Source organism: Microcaecilia unicolor, chromosome 1 (assembly GCF_901765095.1).
Source record: "Microcaecilia unicolor chromosome 1, aMicUni1.1, whole genome shotgun sequence".
Taxonomy (NCBI): domain Eukaryota; kingdom Metazoa; phylum Chordata; class Amphibia; order Gymnophiona; family Siphonopidae; genus Microcaecilia; species Microcaecilia unicolor.
This window is the reverse complement of record NC_044031.1, coordinates 42697564-42724144: the sequence shown is the minus strand read 5'-3', so window position 1 is coordinate 42724144 and position 26581 is coordinate 42697564. Positions and strand designations below refer to the sequence as shown.

Below are 26581 nucleotides of genomic sequence, written 5' to 3'. Positions count from 1 at the left end.
GTCCACCTACATGGCGGAATTTAGCTACCTGGGCTCTAAAATGGTGGAACTCAATTCCCATAGTCATAAGAAGCATCACAAACTACCTTCAGTTCAGAAAAGACCTACCTCTACAGGAAATTCTATGAGTAAAATATGTACTAATCATTCCGGAACAGCAATGCACAACCTCTAACTGTAACACATCTTTTCATTTAAGAAATGAGCTAAGCCATATCTCTCAAGAAACCCAATGACTACGCCATACGCACTAATAGTTATCTTGCCAACCACTGTAAAACAGCATCATACAACCTTGTAAATGTAATTGAATCAATGTAATCTCTAACAACTGTTAAATGTAAGCCACATTGAACCAAAACTCATTTTTGGATAATTGTGGGATACAAGTATGAGTAAATAAAAAAGTAAAACCACCCCATGTCTCTGGGGACTCACCCTCAATTGCTGTATCAGCAGAATGGTCAACTTCTTCATCCCAACATACAAAACCTAGCCCTCACAGCTTGGAGGCTCACAGGCTCCCTACATCTTTAGCACAATATACAGTTCAAGGTGTTCTGTCTGCAGCTACTAAGCAATCTACTCAAAAACCTTATTCCTATAAATGGAGGAGATTCATGACATGGTGCACGGATCATGACTTTGATCCCCTTACTTGCTCAGTACAAACTCTTCTCCAGTATTTATTACATCTCTCCAACTTGGGATTAAAACCTTCATCTAGCAGCCATTTCGTCACATCATACAGATGCTCAATCATCTTTTTCATCTTATCCATTGATCAAGCGTTTTTTCACAGGACTGCTAAATCTACATCCTCCTATTCAACCTCCTCCACCTAAGCGGGACCTCAATTTAGTTCTTACTCAGTTGTTCCTTTCATCCCAAAACACTTGGTCAACCAGTATCAAAGTCTACTCTTTTACTTTGGATAACAGACTATTTATTTTCATTACAATTGAGCTAACCTTTCTCCACCAGATAGAACTGAAGTTCATTCAGTTTGAGCGATGACCACTTCCATTGCTCATTTAAAGGGAACTCCATTCCTGTCAGTTTCTTCATGGCTATGAAACAACCCATCATGAAAAGATTGGGAGGATGAATATTAAGAAAATAAGCTTTGGAGTACTGCTTGTTCAAATTTGACATCCGTTCACGATGTATTGTCCACAAAATAATGTTGAGCAAAAGTATGTGGAGTAGACCATGCAGCTGCTTTGCTTATATTCAGGAATGGAGTTCCCTTTAAATGAGCAATGGAAGTGGTCATCACTCGAACTGAGTGAACTTCAATTGGTGTGTGCATAATTTGTCAGTAGTGCTTTCAGTGAGCTGGTTGTTGGTATCTTAAAGGAGGACCAGATTCTGTCTGTCTTGATGTGATCCTCATTGATTTCACATTTGTGTAGGAAATCTGAGTGTTTGTGTTGCAGCTTGGTTTGACCTTATTTTTTTTCTTCAAGATATTGTGCAAGCTTGTCTGCTGTTGGTGTTTTTTTTTGTTTGACATTAGCAGAGCTTGTGTGTTCAGTACGTTTTTCATTCATATTTTTTTTTTCATGTTTCTCTTCTGGGCGCACATATGTGCTATAGTATTCCATTTTGGATCTTTATATGTTGTGTGCACATGCTTAGGGCTTTCCTCCATGTGGTTTTGTTCATGTCTGACTTGTTTTTGAACCATTTTCTTTCCAGTTTCTTGCACAGTTTTTTTCATCTCTAATAGCTCCTCATTGAACTAGGGGCAAGGGAAGGGGAAAAGGGGGGGGGGGGGCTTTAGATTGGCATTATTAGAAAAGATAGATTAAGAAAGTTATAATGTAAATGTTTGCACAGTCATTTGCTGTAATAATACAATTATGATCAGTTGTTTTGAATAAAAATGATTTAAACAAAGAACAGGGCATCACAGAGATGCAAGGGAGGACAAGGGGGGAGGGACCCGGCCACCCGAGTGTGACACCTCCTGAGGCTAGAGGAGACCCCCATGGGCTTCAGCCTCAAGTGACAGGCTTTGCTTCCCCCCCCCCCCCCCCGGCTGCACAGATCAACTCAAGAATTAAAACTAAGAAATAATCAGAAATCAAACTGTCATCTCAACAACTAAAGAAGAAGAGAGAAAAAGAATAAAGAAGGAGACTGAAGGGCTCACCATCTTCCACCTGCTGAGAGACTAAGAGGCATATTTTCAAAGCACTTTGGGAGGCTAAGTGCTTTGAAAATGAGCCTCTAAGAATACTGGATCTTTCTCTGGCTGGCAAGGGCTCTTATTGGCTCTCTCTCTAGTCACAGTTTCTATCTGCTGGAAGGCATGCACAACCTATTAGTCACATTCTGGGCCAGTCCAGAGGGACGCTAAGGAAACACCGATTATTTAATAGCCAACATGTTAGGAAAAGATACGACCAAAATTAAAACCCTTAGAAGTCATTGCACTTTATTCTTTACACACATCTATGGGGTCCTTTTACTAAAGCTTAGTGTGTGCTAAATGTGTGCTAAATATTGCACATCCTATTTTATACCTATGAGTCATGTGGCACTTAGCACAAGCTAATGTCCATTGCAATGTGCTAAGCTTAAGTATAGGGCCCCTAAGTTAATATTCAGCTTAACTGATTAAAAGCACAAGGCATATCTTCTTGATCAAGTGGATTATTTGATGATTAAGTCACACACTTACCTATGACCATACCATCAATGCTCTCTCTTGCTGAATCAATATGATCCTGAATACAAGGATCTCGTCCTTGTTCCATTAGCAGCAGGACTTCAGGTTTTGGAATATCATAACCTGTGTTTAAAATGGGGGGGGGGGGGGGGGAAATTAATAAAGCAGATCTCTGTGCTCTCCTTTTATTCAAAAAGAGGCAAGTTCTTTCATTGCTGACTTGTAGCCTATGGATTGAGACTTATCTGTCTTGAAAATTAGGTTTCAATTTTATTCATAAAAATCATTTGCTAAATTGAAACTGATTTGTCTGAGGTACAGTACATCTGAACCAAATGGTGCAGGCAGTTTGGTTGTTTCTGGCTTGGACTACTGTAATCTGATCTATTTGAATCTTACTTAAACAAAAACGTTGTCCAAGCTACAAGACAGAAACAAGATTATATATATATATATATATATATATATATATATATATATATATATATATATATATATATATATAAACAAACTAAAATCATACCAAAATGCATACATTTACAAATAAAAACATCTCAAAAGTATATTAAAAAAACAGTACAGTGAAAACATGGAGGAATTACATTATTATTATTAGCATTTGTATAGCGCTACCAGACGCATGCAGCACTGAACACCTGACACAAAGAGATAGTAACTTAGAGACTATGTCATAATTTGAAAGTCACAATATTAAAAAAATACTGACCGAGTATGGCAATATTTATGTATTGTCTGTGAGGCTTAGTTCACTCCAAGTAAATGGCCAATGCTAGTTTGCAGTCCAAGGTGTGCAAGGCACTCAACAAGATGGGCATGAGGTCAGGGAGAATGATGGCAAGACAATCGACTGATTCAGATGGACCTCTGGCATATATCTCTATACTGGCAGTTACTCAATGAAACTGAATACTTGAGCACTGCAAGTACCCAATGAGCCACCTCTCTCATATGATTCTTCCATAGCTCCATGGATGGGAGCGTTTTGTCCATCCATGCCTGCAAGATACATTTCTTTATCAATAGAGTCGCCAGGAAAACAAATCTACTCTGGGCGGCTCTCAACCCCTGCTCCCGTAGAGACTCCACACAGCCCAGCAAAATAATTGAATACCTCCATTCCACCCCGCACTGCAGGATATCCTCAATTGCACTCAACGCCCCCACCCATATATTGTGCAATGAAGGGCACTCCACAAATGAATGCAAAAAAGTGCCCACGCTTTTCCCACATTTATTGCAGCTGTCGTCATCCCACAACCCCATTACTTTCCCTTTTCCTTAGAGATATGCACCCTATATAATATTCTATACTGGATGTCCTGCAGGGCTGCATTTGGCGTCACCTTGTGCAAGTCCCTGAAAACTGCACTCATCCGGCCCTCAGAGATGTTCTCAACCAGGTCTTTACTCCATATATCTGTTAGACTGGATATATGGTTTGCCCTTTGGGATTGCCTAACCAATTTACACCACTGTGTCAATTTATTGAGACTTGGATCCATTCGCAAAAAATCATAGTCCAATTGCGTAAACCGCACTTTCATCTGACACAAGGTTTTTGAATATAAAATTTCATTCTCCTAATATTTTCCATTAGTTCACAATTGAGTGTAAAGTTGATGATTTTTGCAAAAATGCCCAAAATAGGGTATTTTTAGCCCACTTTTACAAAAAAAGACCTTCTGGAAACTCTTTTTAATCATTTTCATTAGAAAGAGCACGTTTCAAACCCCTTAAAAAAGTAGGGTTGGTTTTTCATCGCTGGCATATAAGGCCCTAGAAATAGGGACAAAGTTGAGGACGTTGCTATCGCACGCTATCGCAACATCACATGCATTCTATTGTTTTATACAGACATTACTAGTACCTAAATTGTGTGTTGGTCCATGGTGACATTGTCACTACCAGTTCAGGAACTTGAACCAGTAACCCCATCGCCATAGGGGTCACGCCCAATAGCTGTGCAATACCAGCCACAGGTGGGTTTCTTGGATGAGGATCCCAAGCCTCTAGTCTGGGTTCTTCATCAAGGTTCCAAAGCCTTGTTTGGGTATCTGTCCGGTTCCCAAGCCGACGATTGAGCAGCTTATCCTAGGTTCCTAAGCCTAAAGTGGATATCTTAAATGGTTCCCAAGCCGAAGTCTGTAATGTTTGTATGAACTGCCAAATTCCAACGATTGCTTATTTATTATTGAATTTATGAGCCACTTTCTTTAGTGTCACTTCTGGGAACTGATACTGGCGGCCTGACGACGTAACTGATGGCGCTGGAAGCACACAAATAAGATGTTGTGCTGGAACCCAACAAACATCTTTTCTTTCAGGCCAATAAAATGAATGAGCCGGGCCTGGTGGATGCATAAATGTTACCAATGCATCATTTTGTTTGATGGAAATTTCTACAACATTGCCTACCCACCACTTATTATCATAAATGCAGGCAACATAACAACCAGGCAATAGTTTGGCCAATTTTAAATTAGGATCGACGATATCGGAAATTTTGGCCACAAAGTTAATCGTGTCATTTGAAACTTTGCTGACAGAAATCTAATTCGAATCAACTGGCACAAACTGGTGATGATCTCTTGTGCCAGCTATTGTGTGGCTAGCTTTCCATCTTTCTTCTTGCAGCATCCTGTTTTCTTGCATTTCTTCAGTCGGAACATACATATATTTAATTCTATGAACGTTTTTGTCACAAAAGTTAAACAGATCTATTGGTGTCAGTATTTGGTCGGTTAATGGTTGCTGGAGGCTGGCTCGAGCAGCCAAACGTTTAGTTGTGCCACCAACTCCATCACATGGTGACTTGCTATGACTCGTGCCAAAAAAGTTCCATTCGGCCTCAATTTCAAAATCATTCTTCTGATTGCACAGATTGACAACATTTTTGTATTATGCTGCTGAACCATCACTAAAGTAGTATATTCTTGTAATCTTCGTTTTATTCGTCAAAAACTCAATCAACTTCCGAATGAACATGTGCACGGAAACCGTATCATGTTGCATATGATCAGAAATTATGCAGCAGTTGACAATTTGCAGCACGCCATCTTTATAGATATAATAAGCGACAAATGGATGCACTGTGCATTGTGAATTCTCCCAGTGAAAGCCCTGAGCAGCGTCTTGGACAACAAACGAGTAATTCTGCGCAAAATCCATCAGTATGATAAGTTCGGTTTCTTTTAGGCCAGCTTTTAATGGACTTCAAATATTCGCTTTGATGTTTTAAAATGAAGTGGTGGCCAGTCAGTTTCCAAATTTTGCTAGCGAGTTTTTCAGTAAAGTTGTCAACAGTGAAAACATGTGTTTTGAGCATTTCACAGTCAGTATGAACCTATTGTTTGAATTCTATTGATTATTCTGAGTCCCAGTCCTCAAATATTTCTTCCAAATATGCTATCAGTGCCTCTTCACCAGGACAGTTTTGGCATCGCTGCAACATACAATCTTTGGCGTCCAGATCGCAAACTGCCTTTCCCATGAGCATCTTGTAGTCTTCTTTAATGTTGGCACCTTGTAGCATAAGCTTAACATTCTGATGGATGGTGCACAGACGGAATGTGTGCCTGAGGCACCGACAGTAACACACCACTTTGGTCTGAGCTCACAGAATTTGGAAAAAAATTTCAGAACCATATTTTTTTCCAATATGCTACATACAGTTCTTTCAGATAGCACAGTAGCAACCGCTTTTGGTTTTGAACCTTGATGCCATCAAGCCGAACAGAAACAAAATCTTTTTTACCAGGGCACATCCTGCTAAATTCATCATCCTCGTAGAAATCTCGAACTTTGTCGGCGATTGCCTTTGGTAGCAGTTTGCCAACTTTTGCATTCGGTAGTGCACAAATGCCTCTGTCTTGCTTTAATTTTCGCGCTGTTTTAACCATACATTCCGAAACGCTAAACATTTTTGCTGTCACTGGTATTGACCAAATCTTTGGGGCCAAAGTCAGTAATTGAATTTTCATGGATCTATTGGATATTTTAATTTTCATTTTCACATCTTCGATTAGGTCAGTGTAATCTTGGCATGACAGGCATTCCTTAGCAGCCGACTTGCTAGTTTGTCCAATATCTTCGGCTGATACTGCAGCGGCTACCATTATTTTTTCTGCTACCACTTTTTGCACGCGTTCAATTTTTCGTTTCACATATCCAGTTTTATCCCTACTGGCCAACCTCCGAATTTTTAATGCAGAAGTCCCCAAATCAGTCAAACTTTGATCAAGAGTATCTGAAATGTCCATATCGTAATTTTCTGGTGACGACGACTCTGCCTTGCTTTCGACCATAGAAACATATTTGGCTTTACACTTAGAACACATTTTTTGGCCTGGCTTCACATTTGTTTTCAATTTTTTTCAAATCATCGGACATGGCTAGATCAACTTTCAACAGTCCATGTTTAACTATGTGATTTTGTTTGTTGAATGGGTTGCAGCACGACTTTTGCTTCATTTCGTACTTTTCCAAATACATCGCTTTGTGATGCAGGCAGATTTGGTCATCGTCTGTGAACTCAACCTCCAATCACCGAGTAATGAGCATTTTTAAATTGGCGGACAAGCTGTGCACATAATGCAGCATAATTTCTTTAGAATAAAATGAACCATGGTGGCAAGTTGACGACAATTTTTTTCCAACAACGCAAATGGGCAAAGTGGGATTGTCAGTTGACTCTGACATTCATTTTTCACATATTAAGCAAAATCGCAATAATTAATAATATGAAGTGTATTAAATTAATGCGAATCTGAAAAAGAGAAGTTATAAAGATTCTTATGTTATGACAGAAACCTACAACTACACCTGCACAGTACAGAATCCTATTGGAGGTGTATTTTCAAAGCACTTAGACTTACAAAGTTCTATAGTAACCTATGGATCTTTCTAAGTCTAAGTGCTTTGATAATGAGCCCCATAGCCAAAACATGCTAATGCGTGGCATCAATAAGGTATAGAATATTTAATCAATGTCATTAGTGTAGAAGCACCGCTAGCAGACTAACAGATTCATATAGCATACAAAAAATGAATTATACACAAACTTCAGCAGAAATGGAAAGAAAATGACACAATATAGAAAAATGCATGTTGAAGTATATGACGTTGCGATAGCAACGTCCTCACCTTTGTCCCAATTTCTAGGGCCTTATACGCCAGCGATGAAAAACCAACCCTATTTTTTTAAAGGGTTTGAGACATGCTCTTTCTAATGAAAATGATTAAAAAGAGTTTCCAGAAGGTCTTTTTTTGTAAAAGTGGGCTAAAAATACCCTATTATTTTGTGTTTTTTGCAAAAATCATCAACTTTACACTCAATTTGTGAACTAATGGAAAATATTAGGAGAATGAAATTTTATATTCGAAAACCGTGTGTTGATAAGTTGTTGTGTGCAAAGTTTCACGTTTATCACCTTTAATTCCAGAGATATAAAAAGCCAAACTTTACAATGTTTTTGTGCCGCAAATTTTTCGGACCAAGTTTACTCCAAGTTTTCTTCATGGAAATCGCTCATGAAGATTTTTTTATTATTTTGTTTAATAGAGTGCAAAAGGTTGTACAAGATGGCCAAGTTTTGTTCCTCTCAACAAAATATTACCGGAGATACAGTGTCTCAAAGTTGCAGAAATCTCAGAGTCATACCATAGAAGGCTGCAGTATGGGGTCAAACAGATTACTATATCTCAGCAAGTATTGCATCGGTGAACGTAAAACTTTACCAATGTTCATTGGGGACATGTATGAATGTTCACAGAAAATTTCATCGAAATCCGTGATGGTCGTGCAGGGACCACCAGACCACTTGACATGGAATGACCCAACTTCTCAGAAGGAAAGGTAAGTGGGACCTTTTCTCTTTGTATAGTTTTGAATCTAAGGGGACTGCTTCAAACAGACCCATTGAAGCTAACTCAGTAATCAGATTGCCCTCAATAACCTCTGCTCACAACTTAATTACCACCTAATTCAGGTCAGTGGCAGTGCTACCTCTCCAGCAACCAAAAATAACTTTTAGAACAAGATTTGAGCCTTCCCACTACACTTTTAGTTCTTTGGCTGTTGTTTCTACTACTAGAAAAAGTTTCAGTTTAAAACTATGGGAAAGGCGTCTACTTCCAGAAAACACTTTTGTATTAAAACTATAGGAAAAGGATTGTATACTATGGAAACTAGTTAATAATGCTTGCTTTTCTCTCTCTCCTAAGACTAAACTAGGTCCTGCAGTGCCTGCTAGAGGCTGTTAAGGGAAAATTAGGTTCTTACCTTGGTAATTTTCTTTCCTTTAGTCATAGCAGATAAATCCATTACGAATGGGTTGTGTCCACCTACCAGCAGGGGGAGATAGAGAGCACTGAAAACTACCGCCATCTGCCTCTCAGTATTTGAAGCTTCCAAAGCAGTGTTACACCGCAAAGCATAATAACATGAATTTTCCTCACAGCGAACAAACGCCCCAGAACAGGAGCAGTAATTCAAAGGAGGGACGAACTCAACCTCCTGTAACAGAACAGAAATCCTGAAAACTGTTTTCCAACTTCTCCCAATGAGTGAACATATATACAGGAAAAACGGAACCCAAAACAGCATCAATCAAAACAATCAATCAGGGCGGGCTCATGGATTCATCTGCTATGACTAAAGGAAAGAAAATTACCAAGGTAAGAACCTAATTTTCCCTTCCTTGTCATCAAGCAGATGAATCCATTATGAATGGGATGTATCAAAGCAATCCCTAGATAGGGTGGGAACAGGCTCCAAAATGCGCATCTCTCCTGGCAGCCACATCCAGCCTGTAATGTCAGGCAAACGAGAGCTTAGAAGCCCATGTCGCTGCACTGCATATCTCTTGAACAGAGAGTGCTCCAGTTTCAGCCCAAGAAGAGGAAATCACTCTTGTGGAATGTGCCTTAAAGGCTTCAGGCGGAAGCCGGCCAGACAGCAGATATGCTGAAAAAATAGCGTCTTGGAGCCAGCAGGCTATAGTGGCTTTAGACACTGGAGACCCTCTGCAAGGACCTGACAACAAAACAAAAAGGTGATCAGAGGTCCTGAAAGCATTTGATATGCGCAGATATTGCAACAGAACCCTTCGCACATCTAGAAGGTGCAATTGCCCAAAAGATTCTGGAAACTCCTCTCTAGAAAAGGAGGGCAGGAAAATAGGATGGTTTAGGTGAAACGCTGAAACCACCTTAAGCAGAAAGGAAGGCACCGTACGTACCATAACTCCGGACTCTGAGAATTGCAGAAATGGGTCTCGACAGGACAGCGCCTGGAGCTCAGACACCCGTCTCGCCGATGTAATGGCCACCAAAAAGACCGTCTTTAGTGTCACATCCTTCTCCGAAGCTCGCCTAAGCGGCTCGAAGGGCGAACACTGAAGGGCCTTTAAAACTAACCCCAGGTTCCAGGCTGGAAATGGAGCCCGCACGGGAGGACGGAGCCGAAGCACCCCTCTAAGACACCGTGCCACATCCGGATAAGCAGCCAGGGAGAGGCCAGCCACCTTCTGCCGAAAACATACTAAGGCTGCCACTTGAACACGCAGGGAATTATAGGCCAAGCCTTTTGTAAACCATCCTGCAAAAAGTCAAGTATCGGCGAGACAGAAGCCTGCATGGGTGTAATCGCTTTAGCAGCACACCAAGCCTCAAACTGGAGCCAAATCCGAGAATAGGCAACGGAAGTGGAACGCTTGCGGGCCTGAAGGAGAGTGTTCGAATAGCCCTTGTCTCTCAATTGCGCCCTCTCAATAGCCATGCCGTAAGACCAAAGCGCCAGGCGTCCTCCATGGTTACCGGCCCCTGTGACAACAGGTTCGGTACCAGAGGCAAAGGAAGGGGAGCCTCCACCAGCATCTGCCAGAGGTCCGCATACCATGGCCGCCTGGGCCAATCCGGAGCAATGAGAACCACCTCTCCTTGATGAAGCCGAATCCGCAGGAGTACTCGCCCTATCAAGGGCCAAAGAGGGAACACATACAGGAAGCCCTGAGGCCTGGGTTGAGCCAAGGCATCCAACCCCACCGAGTGAGGATATCTCCATCTGCTGTAAAAGCACGGGACTTTGGCATTTGCGGTTGACGCCATAAGATCCGCTACGGGCGTCCCCCATTTGGCACAGATCTGAAGGAACACTTCGTCTGCCAGTTCCCACTCCGCTGGGTCGATTTGATGCCTGCTTAGATAATTGGCTTGCACGTTGCTCTGACCCGCAATGTGAGCTGCTAAGTCATTCCATGTCAAGTGGACCAGGGGTCCCCACCTCACCATCTCAGATTTTGATGAAATTTGATACATAGTTTCTTTATGATAAAAAACTAAGCTGTGCAAAATTTTAGTTCAAAAGACTAAAAATTGGAGGTTCTAGGGGACCTCAAGTAAAGGGTTGCAAAATGTCGCCTGAGCAAAAATGACATTTTGGGCCAACTTCCAGAAGCTGTAAAACTGGAAGTTTTAGTAGTACAAGGGGGATATTTGGAGAACCTGCACTACTGTTAGGGCTTAATGAACTGGCAAAACCCCATGTTCCTAGTCCTCTTACTTTTTGAATGGTTTAGGCTCAAACTTTGCCAAAAAAACGGCTAAAATCAATTTACAGCGATGTTGAGGCTGCTGTAGTTTCTAAACTAGTTGGCCTTTCAGGTTGATATTTGGTAGGTGTACTAAATGCAGGGCTGTAATGAGGCATTCCAATTTGCAGCACTTTCCTTCAAGTGGTTGAAAATTTATAAGCGTTCAAAGTTGGTATAAAAAGCATTTTTGCCCATTTTGGGCTATCTTTGATGCCCTTGATCTCCAGTGGGACAGCTTCAATATTCTTTCTTTTAGCACCATTAGAAAGAGCAGATTTCCTTCTATCAGAATATGTAGTTTTCATTTTGGAGTCTCATCATATAAGGATTGCAAAAATGCCCTCAAATGTTTGCGGGCAGCAGCCTGTGATTTCTTCACTACACCCTTGATACAAGTGTAGTAAAAGTGATTCTTCTTTCAAAAAGCACCAATTTTTTAAAATAAAGAACACATTATGTTATAAACCTGTATTCAAGAAAACTAAAAAAACAGGAATGTTTTTTAGGATGTGGAAGGATGAGGCCAGGTTTCATAACAGGTTTAAAGAAAACTGCAGTCAGTTAGGATGACCCACTTGGCCAATTATGATTGGTGGACCCTGTTGCAAGGCGTCTGAGTGTCTGTTGCTGGTGTTTCTTCACCCTTGCTACAGTTTGACCTCTTAGTGAACTGTAGGCATCAAAGTAAGCCTAGCAACAGGCACTCAGGAGCCAGGAGGTACCAGAAGCATACAATTGGGCAATGAAACAAACAATTCTGCCTTGCAACAGGGTTCACCAATCATAATTGGCCAAGTCTAACTGGTTAAAGAAGTTTTCTTTAAACATTATGTTATAAAACTGTGTTCAAGTAAACTAAAAAAACAGGGTGGAAACCATTGTATACATACTTCTTGTTGAAGAAACTCGCACCTGCACCGACAGGCTCATTTATATTGAATTAAATGCCACAAATGAAGATATTAATCACTTTAGACTGAAGTAAAATTTTACCCATTGAAAACCTGATTGCAAGAATAAATGCGTTTGTTGAACTGATGCTAATGGTCATCAATGGATCCAGAAAGATCAGATGAATTTCCACTTTGCTCAGTTGGCTGTTCAAGTACATCAGAGTGTCATTTACTGACATACAATAAAAATAAAGGTTTGAAATTAATTGAAGAGCTTCTGCCTGATCAACAGAAGTTGTTACAAGAGCGTTCTGGTCAACTTTTCAATGCTGGATCAACTATTTGCCTTCATCATGAATCCTTACTGTTGAAAAAGTTTGAATTTTTGCAAAGAACCTGCTGTAACCCATTTTCCAAAGGTGGTCATAATGCAAAAAGGGGCTTAAGAGTGCTGGATGACACACTAGCAGCCCAGCTAAAGGCCTTAACAAGTAAAATATTTGTGCCGGGTCAGAAACTATGTCCATCTTGTCGAAAAGATGTCAGTAACAGAGCTGCTGATTCTTTATCATCATCATCAACAGCAGCAGATGATGAACACAGTGACATTTCTGGCAAGTTGAACACAAGTTTGACATCTCTTGGTATTTCTCCATTAAAGTTCAAAAAAGTCAGCAAGCGTGATGTACGAGGCTACACCAAGCGCAAAATCAGGCGAGTGCAAAATACTTTGAGTCATCATCTGGCAGTTGCTGGTAGCTTAGACCTAAATGAGTTTGAAACTCAACCTTCTACCAGTCAGAAATGTGACAAATGTTCTGATTATGATGACCTGCTAAACGAGTTGAAAAACAAAGTCCAAGTTTGAGCAAATCATGCAGAAATACTGCAAATACTAACTTTAGCACCAAACAGCTGGTCTATTGAAAGAACTGCCTCAGAATTCATGGTTTCAACTAGAATGGTTAAAAAAGCAAGAAATCTGAAATCAGTTTGTGGAATTCTGGCAAAACCAGACAAGAAGAAAGGTAAAGTTTTACCAGAAGAAACAGAAAAAAAAAATTCTTGCCTTTTTTTTTTTTTTTGAAGATGATGAATTCAGTAGACTGTGACCAGGGAAAAAAGATTTTGTCTCTGTCAGAACTGGCACTGAAAACATTCAAATGCAAAAGCGCTTGCTGCTTAGCAATCTAAAAGAAATGTATGTTGCATATCGTACTCGAAATGGGCCAGAAGTGGGTTTTTCCAAATTTTGTGAGCTAAGGTCAAAATGGTGTGTCACTGTTGGCTCATCTGGTATGCATTCAGTGTGTGTTTGTGTCATTCATCAAAATGTGAAGCTTATGCTTGCTGGAAGCCATCTGCTGAACGAAGATTACAAAGCACTGATGGCTAAAACTGTGTGCAATTTGGAATGCAAAGAATGCATGCTTCACAGGTGTGAAATATGTCCAGGTAAAGATGTGCTTGAAAATTACCTGACAGAATTATTCAGTGATGCTGACCCAGGTGAAACAATCGAGTTTAAGCAGTGGGTTCATACAGATCGCACCACACTGGAGACCAAACAGATGTATGTTGATGATTTTGTATCTGAGCTTGCATTGAAAGTTTCAAACCTGTCAATTCACCATTACATTTCCAAACATCAGACACAATACTTAAAAACTGTTAAAGAAAACCTAAATCCTTGTGAAATTGTTGTTCTCTTGGACTTTGCTGAAAACTACTCCTTTATTGTCCAAGATGCTGTTCAAGGTTTCCACTGGGAAAACAGTCAAGCTACACTGCATCCATTTGTTGTGTACTTGATGATGCTTCAAGTGAAATTCAGTGCATAAGTGTTTGCATAATAAGTGACAGCTTGAGGCATGATGCAGTTGCTGTACATGCATTCTTGGAAAAAATAATCACGTTCTTGAAAAGCAAAATTGGAGAAATAAAATATGTAACATACTTTAGTGATGGCTCAGCTGCACAATACAAGAACTTCAAAAACTTTGCCAACTTGTGCTATCATCAAACAGAATTTGGAATAAGTGCACAGTGGAATTTATTTGGCACAAGCCATGGCAAGTCACCATGTGATGCCATAGGTGGTACAACAAAGTGACTAGCTGCTCAGGCTAATTTGCAACGACCTAAAAATAGCCAAATTCTCACAGCACAAGGCTTGTTTGAATTTTGTGATCAAAAAATAAATAAAATCAAGTTCATTTTTGTTTCCAAGGATGAAATTGAATCTTCAAGATCTGCACAAGAGGAAAGATTCAGTAAAGCTTCCACAGTTGCTGGAACTTGTGAAAATCACCAGTTTATTCCCATTGACTTGAACCAAATTTCAGTCAGTGGAGTGTCAAATGATTCCTCCTCATTTGTTGTCAAACTTTGTCAGTCAGATGACCCAGTGAGTGTACCTGGCATAAATGTGTCTCAACTTCAGCCTGGGCAGTATGTTGCCTGTGTTTATGACAACAAATGGTGGATTGGCAATGTCTGTGACACATCATTTGAAGAACATGATGCCTTGGTCAACTTTATGCATCCATGCAGGCCTGCACGATCATTTCATTGGCCTAGCAGAAGAGATTCTTGTTGGATTTCTGAATAGCATGTTTATGACAACAAATGGTGGATTGGCAATGTCTGTGACACATCATTTGAAGAACATGATGCCTTGGTCAACTTTATGCATCCATGCAGGCCTGCACGATCATTTCACTGGCCTAGCAGAAGAGATTCTTGTTGGATTTCTGAATAGCATATTCTAGCAATTCTTCCAGTACCAGCAACTACAGCACTTGGACGACAGTATACATTTCCAGAAACAGCAGTGAAACTTATCAGTGAAAAATTCTTGTCACTTCAGCACCGAGGTTTTACTTGGGAACCATTAAGACACCCCCATTAGGCTTGAGAAATTAGGCAAAGACAACCAAATGAGGCTTGGGAACCTCAAGTAAGATGCCCACCTTCAGGCTTGGGAACCTGTGCCAAGTGGCTGGACTTGCCTGGCTATCGGGCGTGACCTCTTGGCGATGAGGTTGCCACTTCCTATTGAATTGGTAGTGGCGTAGCCACCATGGACCAACGCATGCTTAAAGCAACTGAGTGACTTATACAGCAATTAGAAACATCGATGGGCCCTATATCCGTTTCATCTATCATTCAACAATACTGGCCAAAAAACACTTTTTTTGCAATCCTTATATGGAGAGACTCCAAATTGAAAACTACATATTCTGATAGAAGGAAATCTGCTCTTTCTAATGGTGCTAAAAGAAAGAATATTGAAGCTGTCCCACTGGAGATCAAGGGCATCAAAGATAGCCCAAAATGGGCAAAAATGCTTTTTATACCAACTTTGAACGCTTATAATTTTTCAACCACTTGAAGGAAGGTGCTGCAAATTGGAATGCCTAATTACAGCCATGCATTTAGTACACCTACCAAAAATCAACCTGAAAGGCCAACTAGTTTAGAAACTACAGCAGCCTCAACATCGCTGTAAATTGATTTTAGCCGTTTTTTTTTTTGGCAAAGTTTGAGCCTAAACCATTCAAAAAGTAAGAGGACTAGGAACATGGGGTTTTGCCAGTTCATTAAGCCCTAAAAGTAGTGCAGGTTCTCCAAATCTAGCGAATGCTACATACCTGTAGAAGGTATTCTCCGAGGACAGCAGGCTGATTGTTCTCACCGATGGGTGACGTCCACGGCAGCCCCTCCAATCGGAAACTTCACTAGCAAAGGCCTTTGCTAGTCCTCGCACGCCCATGCGCACCGCGCATGCGCGGCCATCTTTCCGCCCGAAACCGGCTCGTGTTCATCAGTCCCGTATGTAGCAAGACAAAGACAAGGGAAGACACAACTCCAAAGGGGAGGCGGGCGGGTTTGTGAGAACAATCAGCATGCTGTCCTCGGAAAATACCTTCTACAGGTATGTAAGCATTCGCTTTCTCCGAGGACAAGCAGGCTGCTTGTTCTCACTGATGGGGTATCCCTAGCCCCCAGGCTCACTCAAAACAACAAACATGGTCAATTGGGCCTCGCAACGGCGAGGACATAACTGAGATTGACCTAACAATTTTTCCAACTAACTGAGAGTGTAGCCTGGAACAGAATAAAACATGGGCCCAGGGGGGTGGAGTTGGATCCTAAACCCCGAACAGATTCTGAAGCACTGACTGCCCGAACCGACTGTCGCGTCGGGTATCCTGCTGCAGGCAGTAATGAGATGTGAATGTGTGGACAGATGACCACGTAGCAGCTTTGCAAATCTCTTCAATAGTGGCTGACTTCAAGTGGGCTACCGACGCTGCCATGGCTCTAACATTATGAGCTGTGACATGACCCTCAAGAGCCAGCCCCGCCTGGGCGTAAGTGAAGGAAATGCAATCTGCTAGCCAATTGGATATGGTGCGTTTCCCCACAGCCACTCCCCTCCTGTTGGGATCAAAAGAAACAAACAATTGGGCGGACTGTCTGTTGGGCTGTGTCCGCTCCAGATAGAAGGCCAATGCTCTCTTGCAGTCCAATGTGTGCAGCTGACGTTCAGCAGGGCAGGAATGAGGACGGGGAAAGAATGTTGGCAAGACAATTGACTGGTTCAGATGGAACTCCGACACAACCTTTGGCAAGAACTTGGGGTGAGTGCGGAGGACTATTCTGTTATGATGAAATTTGGTGTAAGGGGCCTGGGCTACCAGGGCCTGAAGCTCACTGACTCTACGAGCTGAAGTAACTGCCACCAAGAAAATGACCTTCCAGGTCAAGTACTTCAGATGGCAGGAGTTCAGTGGCTCAAAAGGAGGTTTCATCAGCTGGGTGAGAACGACATTGAGATCCCATGACACTGTAGGAGGTTTGACAGGGGGCTCTGACAAAAGCAAACCTTTCATGAAGCGAACTAAAGGCTGTCCTGAGATCGGCTTACCTTCCACACGGTAATGGTATGCACTGATTGCGCTAAGGTGAACCCTTACAGAGTTGGTCTTGAGACCAGACTCAGACAAGTGCAGAAGGTATTCAAGCAGGGTCTGTGTAGGACAAGAGCGAGGATCTAGGGCCTTGCTGTCACACCAGACGGCAAACCTCCTCCATAGAAAGAAGTAACTTCTCTTAGTGGAATCTTTCCTGGAAGCAAGCAAGATGCGGGAGACACCCTCTGACAGACCCAAAGAGGCAAAGTCTACGCTCTCAACATCCAGGCCGTGAGAGCCAGAGACTGGAGGTTGGGATGCAGAAGCACCTCTTCGTCCTGTGTGATGAGGGTCGGAAAACACTCCAATCTCCAGGGTTCTTCGGAGGACAACTCCAGAAGAAGAGGGAACCAGATCTGACGCGGCCAAAAAGGAGCAATCAGAAACATGGTGCCTCGGTCTTGCTTGAGTTTCAACAAAGTTTTCCCGACCAGAGGTATGGGAGGATAAGCATACAGCAGACCTTCCCCCCAGTCCAGGAGGAAGGCATCCGATGCCAGTCTGCCGTGGGCCTGAAGCCTGGAACAGAACTGAGGGACTTTGTGGTTGGCTCGAGATGCAAAGAGATCTACCAAGGGTGTGCCCCACACCTGGAAGATCTGTCGCACCACTCGTGAGGTTGCATAATCCTGCTCAGTCTGTCGGCCAGACTGTTGTTTACTCGTGCCAGATATGTGGCTTGGAGCACCATGCCGTGACGGCGAGCCCAGAGCCACATGCTGACGGCTTCCTGACACAGGGGGCGAGATCCGGTGCCCCCCTGCTTGTTGATGTAATACATGGCAACCTGGTTGTCTGTCTGAATTTGGATAATTTGGTGGGACAGCTGATCTCTGAAAGCCTTCAGAGCGTTCCAGACCGCTCGTAACTCCAGAAGATTGATCTGCAGATCGCGTTCCTGGAGGGACCAGCTTCCCTGGGTGTGAAGCCCATCGACATGAGCTCCCCACCCCAGGAGAGACGCATCCGTAGTCAGCACTTTTTGTGGCTGAGGAATTTGGAAAGGACGTCCCAGAGTCAAATTGGACCAAATCGTCCACCAATACAGGGATTTGACAAAACTCGTGGACAGGTGGATCACGTCTTCTAGATCCCCAGCAGCCTGAAACCACTGGGAAGCTAGGGTCCATTGAGCAGATCTCATATGAAGGCAGGCCATGGGAGTCACATGAACTGTGGAGGCCATGTGGCCCAGCAATCTCAACATCTGCCGAGCTGTGATCTGCTGGGACGCTCGCACCCGCGAGACGAGGGACAACAAGTTGTTGCACTCGCCTCTGGGAGATAGGCACGAGCCGTCCGATAATCCAGCACAGCTCCTATGAATTCGAGTCTCTGTACTGGGAGAAGATGGGACTTTGGATAATTTATCACAAACCCCAGTAGCTCCAGGAGGCGAATAGTCATCTGCATGGACTGTAGAGCTCCTGCCTTGGATGTGTTCTTCACCAGCCAATCGTCGAGATATGGGAACACGTGTACCCCTAGCCTGCGAAGTGCCGCTGCTACTACAGCCAAGCACTTCGTGAACACTCTGGGCGCAGAGGCGAGCCCAAAGGGTAGCACACAGTACTGTTAGTGACGTGTGCCCAGCTGAAATCGCAGATACTGTCTGCTGGCAGTATCGGGATGTGCGTGTAGGCGTCCTTCAAGTCCAGAGAGCATAGCCAATCGTTTTCCTGAATCATGGGGAGAAGGGTGCCCAGGGAAAGCATCCTGAACTTTTCCTTGACCAGATATTTGTTCAGGGCCCTTAGGTCTAGGATGGGACGCATCCCCCCTGTTTTCTTTTCCACAAGGAAGTACCTGGAATAGAATCCCAGCCCTTCCTGCCCGGATGGCATGGGCTCGACCGCATTGGCGCTGAGAAGGGCGGAGAGTTCCTCTGCAAGTACCTGCTTGTGTTGGAAGCTGTAAGACTGAGCTCCCGGTGGACAATTTGGAGGTTTTGAGGCCAAATTGAGAGTGTATCCTTGCCGGACTATTTGAAGAACCCACTGATCAGAGGTTATGAGAGGCCACCTTTGGTGAAAAACTTTCAACCTACCTCCGACCGGCAGATCACCCGGCACTGACACTTGGATATCGGCTATGCTCTGCTGGAGCCAGTCAAAAGCTCGTCCCTTGCTTTTGCTGGGGAGCCGAGGGGCCTTGCTGAGTCGCACGCTGCTGAGTGCGAGCCCGCTGGGCCTTAGGCTGGGCCACAAGCTGTCGAGGAGGATAGTACCTACGCTTGCCAGAAGAATAGGGAACAGTCTTCCTTCTCCCATAAAAACGTCTACCTGTGGAGGTAGAAGCTGAAGGCTGCCGGTGGGAGAACTTGTCGAAAGCGGTATCCCGCTGGTTGAGCTGCTCTACCACCTGTTCGACCTTTTCTCCAAAAATATTATCCGCACGGCAAGGCGAGTCCGCAATCCGCTGCTGGATTCTATTCTCCAGGTCGGAGGCACGCAGCCATGAGAGCCTGCGCATCACCACACCTTGAGCAGCGGCCCTGGACGCAACATCAAAGGTGTCATACACCCCTCTGGCCAGGAATTTTCTGCACGCCTTCAGCTGCCTGACCACCTCCTGAAATGGCTTGGCTTGCTCAGGAGGGAGCTTGTCCACCAAGCCCGCCAACTGCCGCACATTGTTCCGCATGTGTATGCTCGTGTAGAGCTGGTAAGACTGAATTTTGGCCACGAGCATAGAGGAATGGTAGGCCTTCCTCCCAAAGGAGTCTAAGGTGCTAGAGTCTTTGCCCGGGGGCGCCGAAGCATGCTCCCTAGAACTCTTTGCCTTCTTTAGGGCCAAATCCACAACTCCAGAGTCATGAGGCAACTGAGTGCGCATCAGCTCTGGGTCCCCATGGATCCGGTACTGGGACTCGATCTTCTTGGGAATGTGGGGATTAGTTAAAGGCTTGGTCCAGTTCGCCAGCAATGTCTTTTTTAGGACATGATGCATAGGTACTGAGGACGCTTCCTTAGGTGGAGAAGGATAGTCCAGGAGCTCAAACATTTCAGCCCTGGGCTCGTCCTCCACAACCACCATGAAAGGGATGGCCGTAGACATCTCCCGGACAAAGACCGCAAAAGACAGACTCTCGGGAAGAGAAAGCTGCCTTTCAGGGGAGGGAGTGGGATCAGAAGGAAGGCCATCAGACTCCTCGTCAGAGAAATATCTAATGTCCTCCTCCTCCTCCTCCCACGAGGCCTCACCATCGGTATCAGACACAAGTTCACGAACCTGTGTCTGAAGCCGTGCCCGGCTCGACTCCGTGGAACCACGGCCACGGTGGGAGCGTCGAGAGGTAGACTCCCTCGCCCGCACCGGCGAAGCTTCCTCCGCCGACGTCGTCGGGGAGCCTTCCTGGGAGGCGACCGCAGTCGGTACCGCAAGCGGCACCGATGTCGGAGACCTCACCCCGGGCAAGGGGTCAGCCGGCGCCTCACTCGACGGTACCGGTGGCACAAGCACCCCCGGTACCGGAGGGGAAGGGCGCAACAGCTCTCCCAGGATCTCTGGGAGAACGGCCCGGAGACTCTCGTGCAGGGCGGCTGTGGAGAAAGACATGGAAGCAGATGCAGGAGTCGAAGTCAGAGTCTGTTCCGGGCGTGGAGGCTGTTCCGGGCTGTCCAAGGTGGAGCGCATCGACACCTCCTGAACAGAGGGTGAGCGGTCCTCCCGGTGCCGATGCCTGCTGGGTGCCGACTCCCTCGGCGACCCAGAGCTCTTGGTACCGACGCGGGAAGGAGACCGGTGTCGATGCTTCTTTGACTTTTTCAAACGAAGCATGTCACCGGAGCTTCCCGGTACCGACGAGGAGGACGTAGAATCCAACCGTCGCTTCCTCGGGGCCGAGGCCGAAGAAGGTCGGTCTCGGGGGGGGCTGTACCGCAGGAGCCCTCAGGGTAGGGGGAGACCCACCCAAAGGCTCACCGCCACCAGCAGGGGGATGGACAGCCCTCACCTGCACTCCAGACGAAGCACCACCGTCCGACGACATCAAAGCGGAGGTCTCGGTACCACCGACGCAGCCTTCCGATGCCTCGGCCCCGACGATGCAGAGGGTCGATGCCTCGATGCAATCGATACCGTCGCGGCCGAGGGCGGAGGTGTTGACGCTGTCGACGCACTCGGTCCTCCTGGTGCCGATGCCGACGAAGAGCCCGAGAACAAAACGTTCCACTGGGCCAATCTCGCTACCAGAGTCCTTTTCTGTAAAAGGGCGAAAAGACTGCAGGCCTGTGGGCGGTGCCCAGCCCCCAGATACTGAAGACACGACGCTTGCCTATCAGTGAGCGAGATTACCCGGGCGCACTTCTTGAAGCTGCTGGGAGACTTCGATGACATGGGCGGAAAAATCACGCCGGCGAAATCAAAACTCGTAATTGCGGTAAGGCACCACAAAGATGGGGAGAAAAAAACTCGACCCGAGGCCTCAAAAGGGCCTACCCCGAAAACAAAAGAAAACTTAACGGGGCCAAAAACTAGAAATAGGGGGAAGGGAAAAGACCAAAAGGCCCTTCACCGGAATCCCTTTTTGTTTTTTTTTAGCGAAAAGTCAAAAAGACGCGCGAGGGTCAACTTAAGGGGCGCGAACGGCGCAAAACACAACCGTACCGAGCGCGGACACGAGCCGGTTTGGGCGGGAATACGGCCGCGCATACGCGGTGTGCATGGGCGCGCGAGTATTAGCAAAGGCCTTTGCTAGTGAAGTTTCCGATTGGAGGGGCTGCCGTGGACGTCACCCATCAGTGAGAACAAGCAGCCTGCTTGTCCTCGGAGAATCCCCTTGTACTACTAAAACTTCCAGTTTTACAGCTTCTGTAAGTTGGCCCAAAATGTCATTTTTGCTCAGGCGACATTTTGCAACCCTTTACTTGAGGTCCCCTAGAACCTCCAATTTTTAGTCTTTTGAACTGAAATTTTGCACAGCTTAGTTTTGTATCATAAAGAAACTATGTACCAAATTTCATCAAAATCATCAAAATCTGAGATGGTGAGGTGGGGACGACTTTTAAAATTGGTCCACTTGACACGGAATGACTCTGCTGACAGAAACGGCAGATGTAGCTCGGCCCAGTGGCATATCTGAGCGGCCTCTGCAGCCAGTGCTTGACACTGAGTGCCGCCTTGTCGATTTATGTAGGCCGCCGCTGTCGTGTTGTCCGACAGAACTCTGACAACCAGTCCCTCCAGGGTCGTGTGAAAGCCCAGAAGCGCCTGGAATATCGCTCTTAACTCCAAGCAATTGATGGACCACTCTGACTCCTCGGATGTCCAGAGACCCTGGGCATGCCTTCCCCGGCAATGTGCTCCCCAGCCCTTCAGGCTGGCATCTGTTACCACCAAGGGTGCTTTCCTTTAGTCCCTCCGGACCGGCCCAGAATGTGACTGATGGGTTTGTGCACGACCTTCCAGCAGGTGGAGACTGAGAAAAAACTGTGACTCTAGCGAGCCAATAAGAGCCCTTGCCAGCCAGAGAACGATCCAGTAATGGAGTACCAAAGCAGAAGAAAAGTACCACCTAACCTGTGCATCCAAAAAACCTGAGCAGCCACTGGCACATTGCCAACTAAGGGTGAGTGCCTAAAAACATATCATTTTTCTTTTTTTTTTTTTTTAAACAGAGAAATAAACTAGCAACACAGCTCCAAAAGAAACTCAAGATATCTGAAGGGAGGGATCTGGGCCGGTCCGGAGGGACTAAAGGAAAGCAAATTAGCAGGTAAGGCCTAATTTACCCTTCCTTAGCGTACCTCTGGACCGGCCCAGAATGTGACTGATGGGAAGTAACAAAGCAGTGAAATTATGGGAGGGACCCTAACAGCCCCGCCGACAACACATGGCGCTCCAAAATCAACCGACTACTGAGAATGTCCAAATGGTAGTGCTTAGAAAAGGAATGCAAGGACGACCAGGTCGCCGCCCTGCAAATGTCCTCCGGAGGAACCAGACAGCCCATGAAGCTGCCTCACCTCTCGTAGAATAAGCTTTGACATGGTCTGGAACTGTTTTCCTGGAAATAAGATAGGCCGAAGCAATCATCTCCTTGAGCCAACGAGAAATCGTGGGTTTAGAGGCCATGAGCCCCTTATGTGCACCGCCAATCAAAAGAAACAACCGATCAGATCTCCGAAAGACCTCCGTAGATTTAAGATAGTGCTTCAACACCCGCTTGACGTCCAAACACTTCAAACTCCGCTGCTCCTGCGAGCCAGAAAATGAACCTAAGACAGGCAAAACAACTGGCTGAGAAACATGAAACTGAGATACCACCTTGTGAAGAAAGGATGGCACCGGCGGCAAAACTATGCAATCTGGACAGAACTCCAAAAAAGGAGACCTACATGACAAAGCCTGCAACTCCAAAACTCACCTGGCCGACGCGACGGCCACCAAAAACACTGCCTTCAGAGTTAAATCCTTCAAAGAACAGGACGACAAAGGCTCAAAGGGAGGCTTAGTAAGAACCGATAGCAGCAAATTCAGATCCCACGAAGGGAACGCACATGGCAATGGGGGACGAAGATTAACTCCTTTGAGGAAATGCACCACATCCGGATGAGTAGCTAACGACTTCCCTTGGATAGGACTGCGAAAACATGACAAAGCCGCAATCTGCACTTTAAGGGAAGACAACGCCAAACCAAACCCCCGCTGCAAAAAATCCAAAATCTGTGACACCGAAGCCGCCAGAGGAGAAAGAGAATACTCCGAACACCAATCTTCAAAGATCCTCCAAGTACACACATAATTCAAAGAAGTGGAACGCCGGCGGGAACGCAGCATAGTAGCAATAACCTGAGCAGAATAACCTTTCTTTGCTAACCTAGCCCTCTCAAGAGCCATGCCGCAAGACAGAATCGACCCGGATCCGGATGAGCAACCGGACCCTGCGACAAAAGATCTGGAGTGACCGGAATCCTGAAGGGAAGATCCACCAGAAGACGTCGAAGGTCAGCATACCACGGCCTCCGAGGCCAATCCGGCACCACCAGAATGAGACGACCCTTGTGATCCTCTACCTTCTGCAGCAGACGTCCTATCAGAGGCCGAGGAAATGCATACACTAGCCCGTCCGGCCAGGATTGAAGAAGAGCGTCCACCTCGTGCGCTTTGGGATCTCTTCGACGACTGTAGAACAGAGGAAGCTTTGCATTGACTGCGGACGCAAACAGATCCATCTTGGGAGCCCCCCAACGATCTACCAACAGACGAAACACCACTTCGCTTAACGACCATTCTCCGGGATCGAGGTGACGACTGAGAAAATCTGTCTGAACGTTGAGAGCTCCTGCTACATGAGCCGCTGACAGAGCCACCAGGTTGACCTCTGCCCATTGCAGAAGCTGCGACGCTTCTCGCTACAACGGTAGACTCCTCGTCCCTCCTTGCCGATTGATGTATGACACCGCCATGGCATTGTCTGACATTATTCGCACTGCCTGCCCTCTCAGCAGATGACGAAACCTCTGGAGCGCTAGACGGATGGCCCTGGTTTCCAATAGATTGATTGAACAGCTGGTCTCTGGAAGAGACCAGAGACCTTGAGCAATCTGCCCCTGACAGTGAGCACCCCAGCCTTGAAGACTGGCATCCATCGTTACTACAATCCAGCTGGGCTGCTCCAGAGGCAAACCCTTGGTTAAATTGGCTCTCCACAGCCACCATCTCAGACTGGCCTTGACTTGCAACAAAAGTGGCAGATGGTGGTAAAGCGACCCAGTCTGGGACGACCACCTGGAAAGAAGGGACCTCTGCAAAGGCCGCATGTGAGCCCTGGCCCAGGGCACCGTCTCTATTGCTGCCACAATCAAGACCAGAATCTGAAGATAATCTCTTGCCGACGGACTGGACATCTGTAAGAAGATTCAAATCTGAGCTTGCAACTTGAGCACGTGAGCCGGAGGGAGAAACACACGGCCGAGGCTCGTATCGAAGAGGACACCCAGATATTCTAAGGACTGAGAGGGTTGAAGATGAATCTTCTGCAGATTGACTACCCAACCGAGGGAGCGTAAGAACTCGACTACCCAAGCCGTCACCTGAACACGCTCGTGGAAAGACTTTGCCCGAATCAACCAATCGTCCAAATAAGGGTGGACTAACACACCTTCTGTTCTGAGAGCTGCCGCTACCACCACCATGATCTTGGTAAACGTGCGGGGAGACGTAGCTAGTCCGAAAGGAAGGGCCCAAAATTGAAAATGATGGCCTAGAATCGCGAAACGAAGGAACCTCTGATGTGCCGGACGAATTGGAATGTGAAAATAGGCTTCTGTAAGATCTAGCGAAGTCAGGAACTCTCCAGCCTGCACCGCAACAATGACAGACCGAAGAGTTTCCATCCAGAAAGAGGGCACCTTGAGAGCTCGATTGACCGCCTTGAGATCTAAAATGGGACGGAAAGTCTCGTCCTTCTTGGGCACCAGAAAATAGATGGAGTAACGGCCCTGACCTCTCTCCGCCGACGGCACCAGACAATAGATGGAGTAACGGCCCTGATCTCTCTCTGCCGACGGCACCAGACAAATCGCTCGAAGATCCAGAAGCTTGCGCAGAGTAAGACGAACAGCACCGGCCTTGAGGAGAGAACGACAAGGTGATTGAAGGAAAGCATCTGACAAGGGACGAGCAAACTAATGCGAACCAGTCTCGAATAACCTCTAGAACCCACTGATCTGAGGTAATTTGGGCCCACCTCTCTTGAAATTGCACCAACCGAGCGCCTACCTGGACCAGAGGCTGGGCCCGCACACCTTCACTGCTGCGAATTGGAAGAGGAGGAAAAGGAACCCCCTGTCCCCCGAAAGGACTGAGTTCTTTGGGCAAATCTAGACCGAGGGCCTTGAAAACCTCTGGTTGACCAAAACAGACGAAAACCACGCCCTCTGCCACGAGCGGAAAAAGAACCGCTACCAGAACCTCTAGGCCGATCCTCCGGTAACCTCGGAACTTTAGCCTCACCTAGGCTATTCAGCAGCTTGTCTAACTCCTCCCCAAACAAAAAGGAGCCCTTAAAGGGAAATTTACTCAGTTTGGACTTAGATGCCGCATCCGCCGACCAACCACGAAGCCAAAGAGTACGGCGAGCCACAACTGAAAAAGCCATAGACTTTGAAGAGGCCCGAAGCAAATCATACATAGCATCTGCCAAAAACGGGGAAGCCATCTCCAGCTTAGCCACATCGTGATCAATGGCCGAAATATCATCCGAAGGACGGTCCAAAACCCGCTCAGACCACAGGAAACTGGCTCGTGCGACCAAGGAACCACAGATGGCGGCCTGCACTGCCAGAGCCGAAACATCAAAAACATTCTTTAACAGGGATTCAATCCTGTGATCCTGGGGGTCCCGCAGTGCCGTGCCATCATCTACCGGCACGGTGTTCCACTTAGTCACCGCAGAAACCACAGTATCCACTACCG

General features: G+C 45.7%; 1 protein-coding gene across 1 annotated transcript in view; it reads right to left on the bottom strand.

Annotated features, from left to right (window-relative positions):
* The window catches only part of LOC115465784 (zinc finger protein 2 homolog), a 144736-nt gene that overhangs the window by 24380 nt on the left and 93775 nt on the right, over positions 1-26581 (bottom strand). Inside the window, exon 3 of the mRNA XM_030196516.1 lies at positions 2690-2800. Within this exon, the coding sequence (XP_030052376.1) occupies positions 2690-2800 (111 nt within the window). The remainder of the gene's footprint in view (positions 1-2689; positions 2801-26581) is intronic.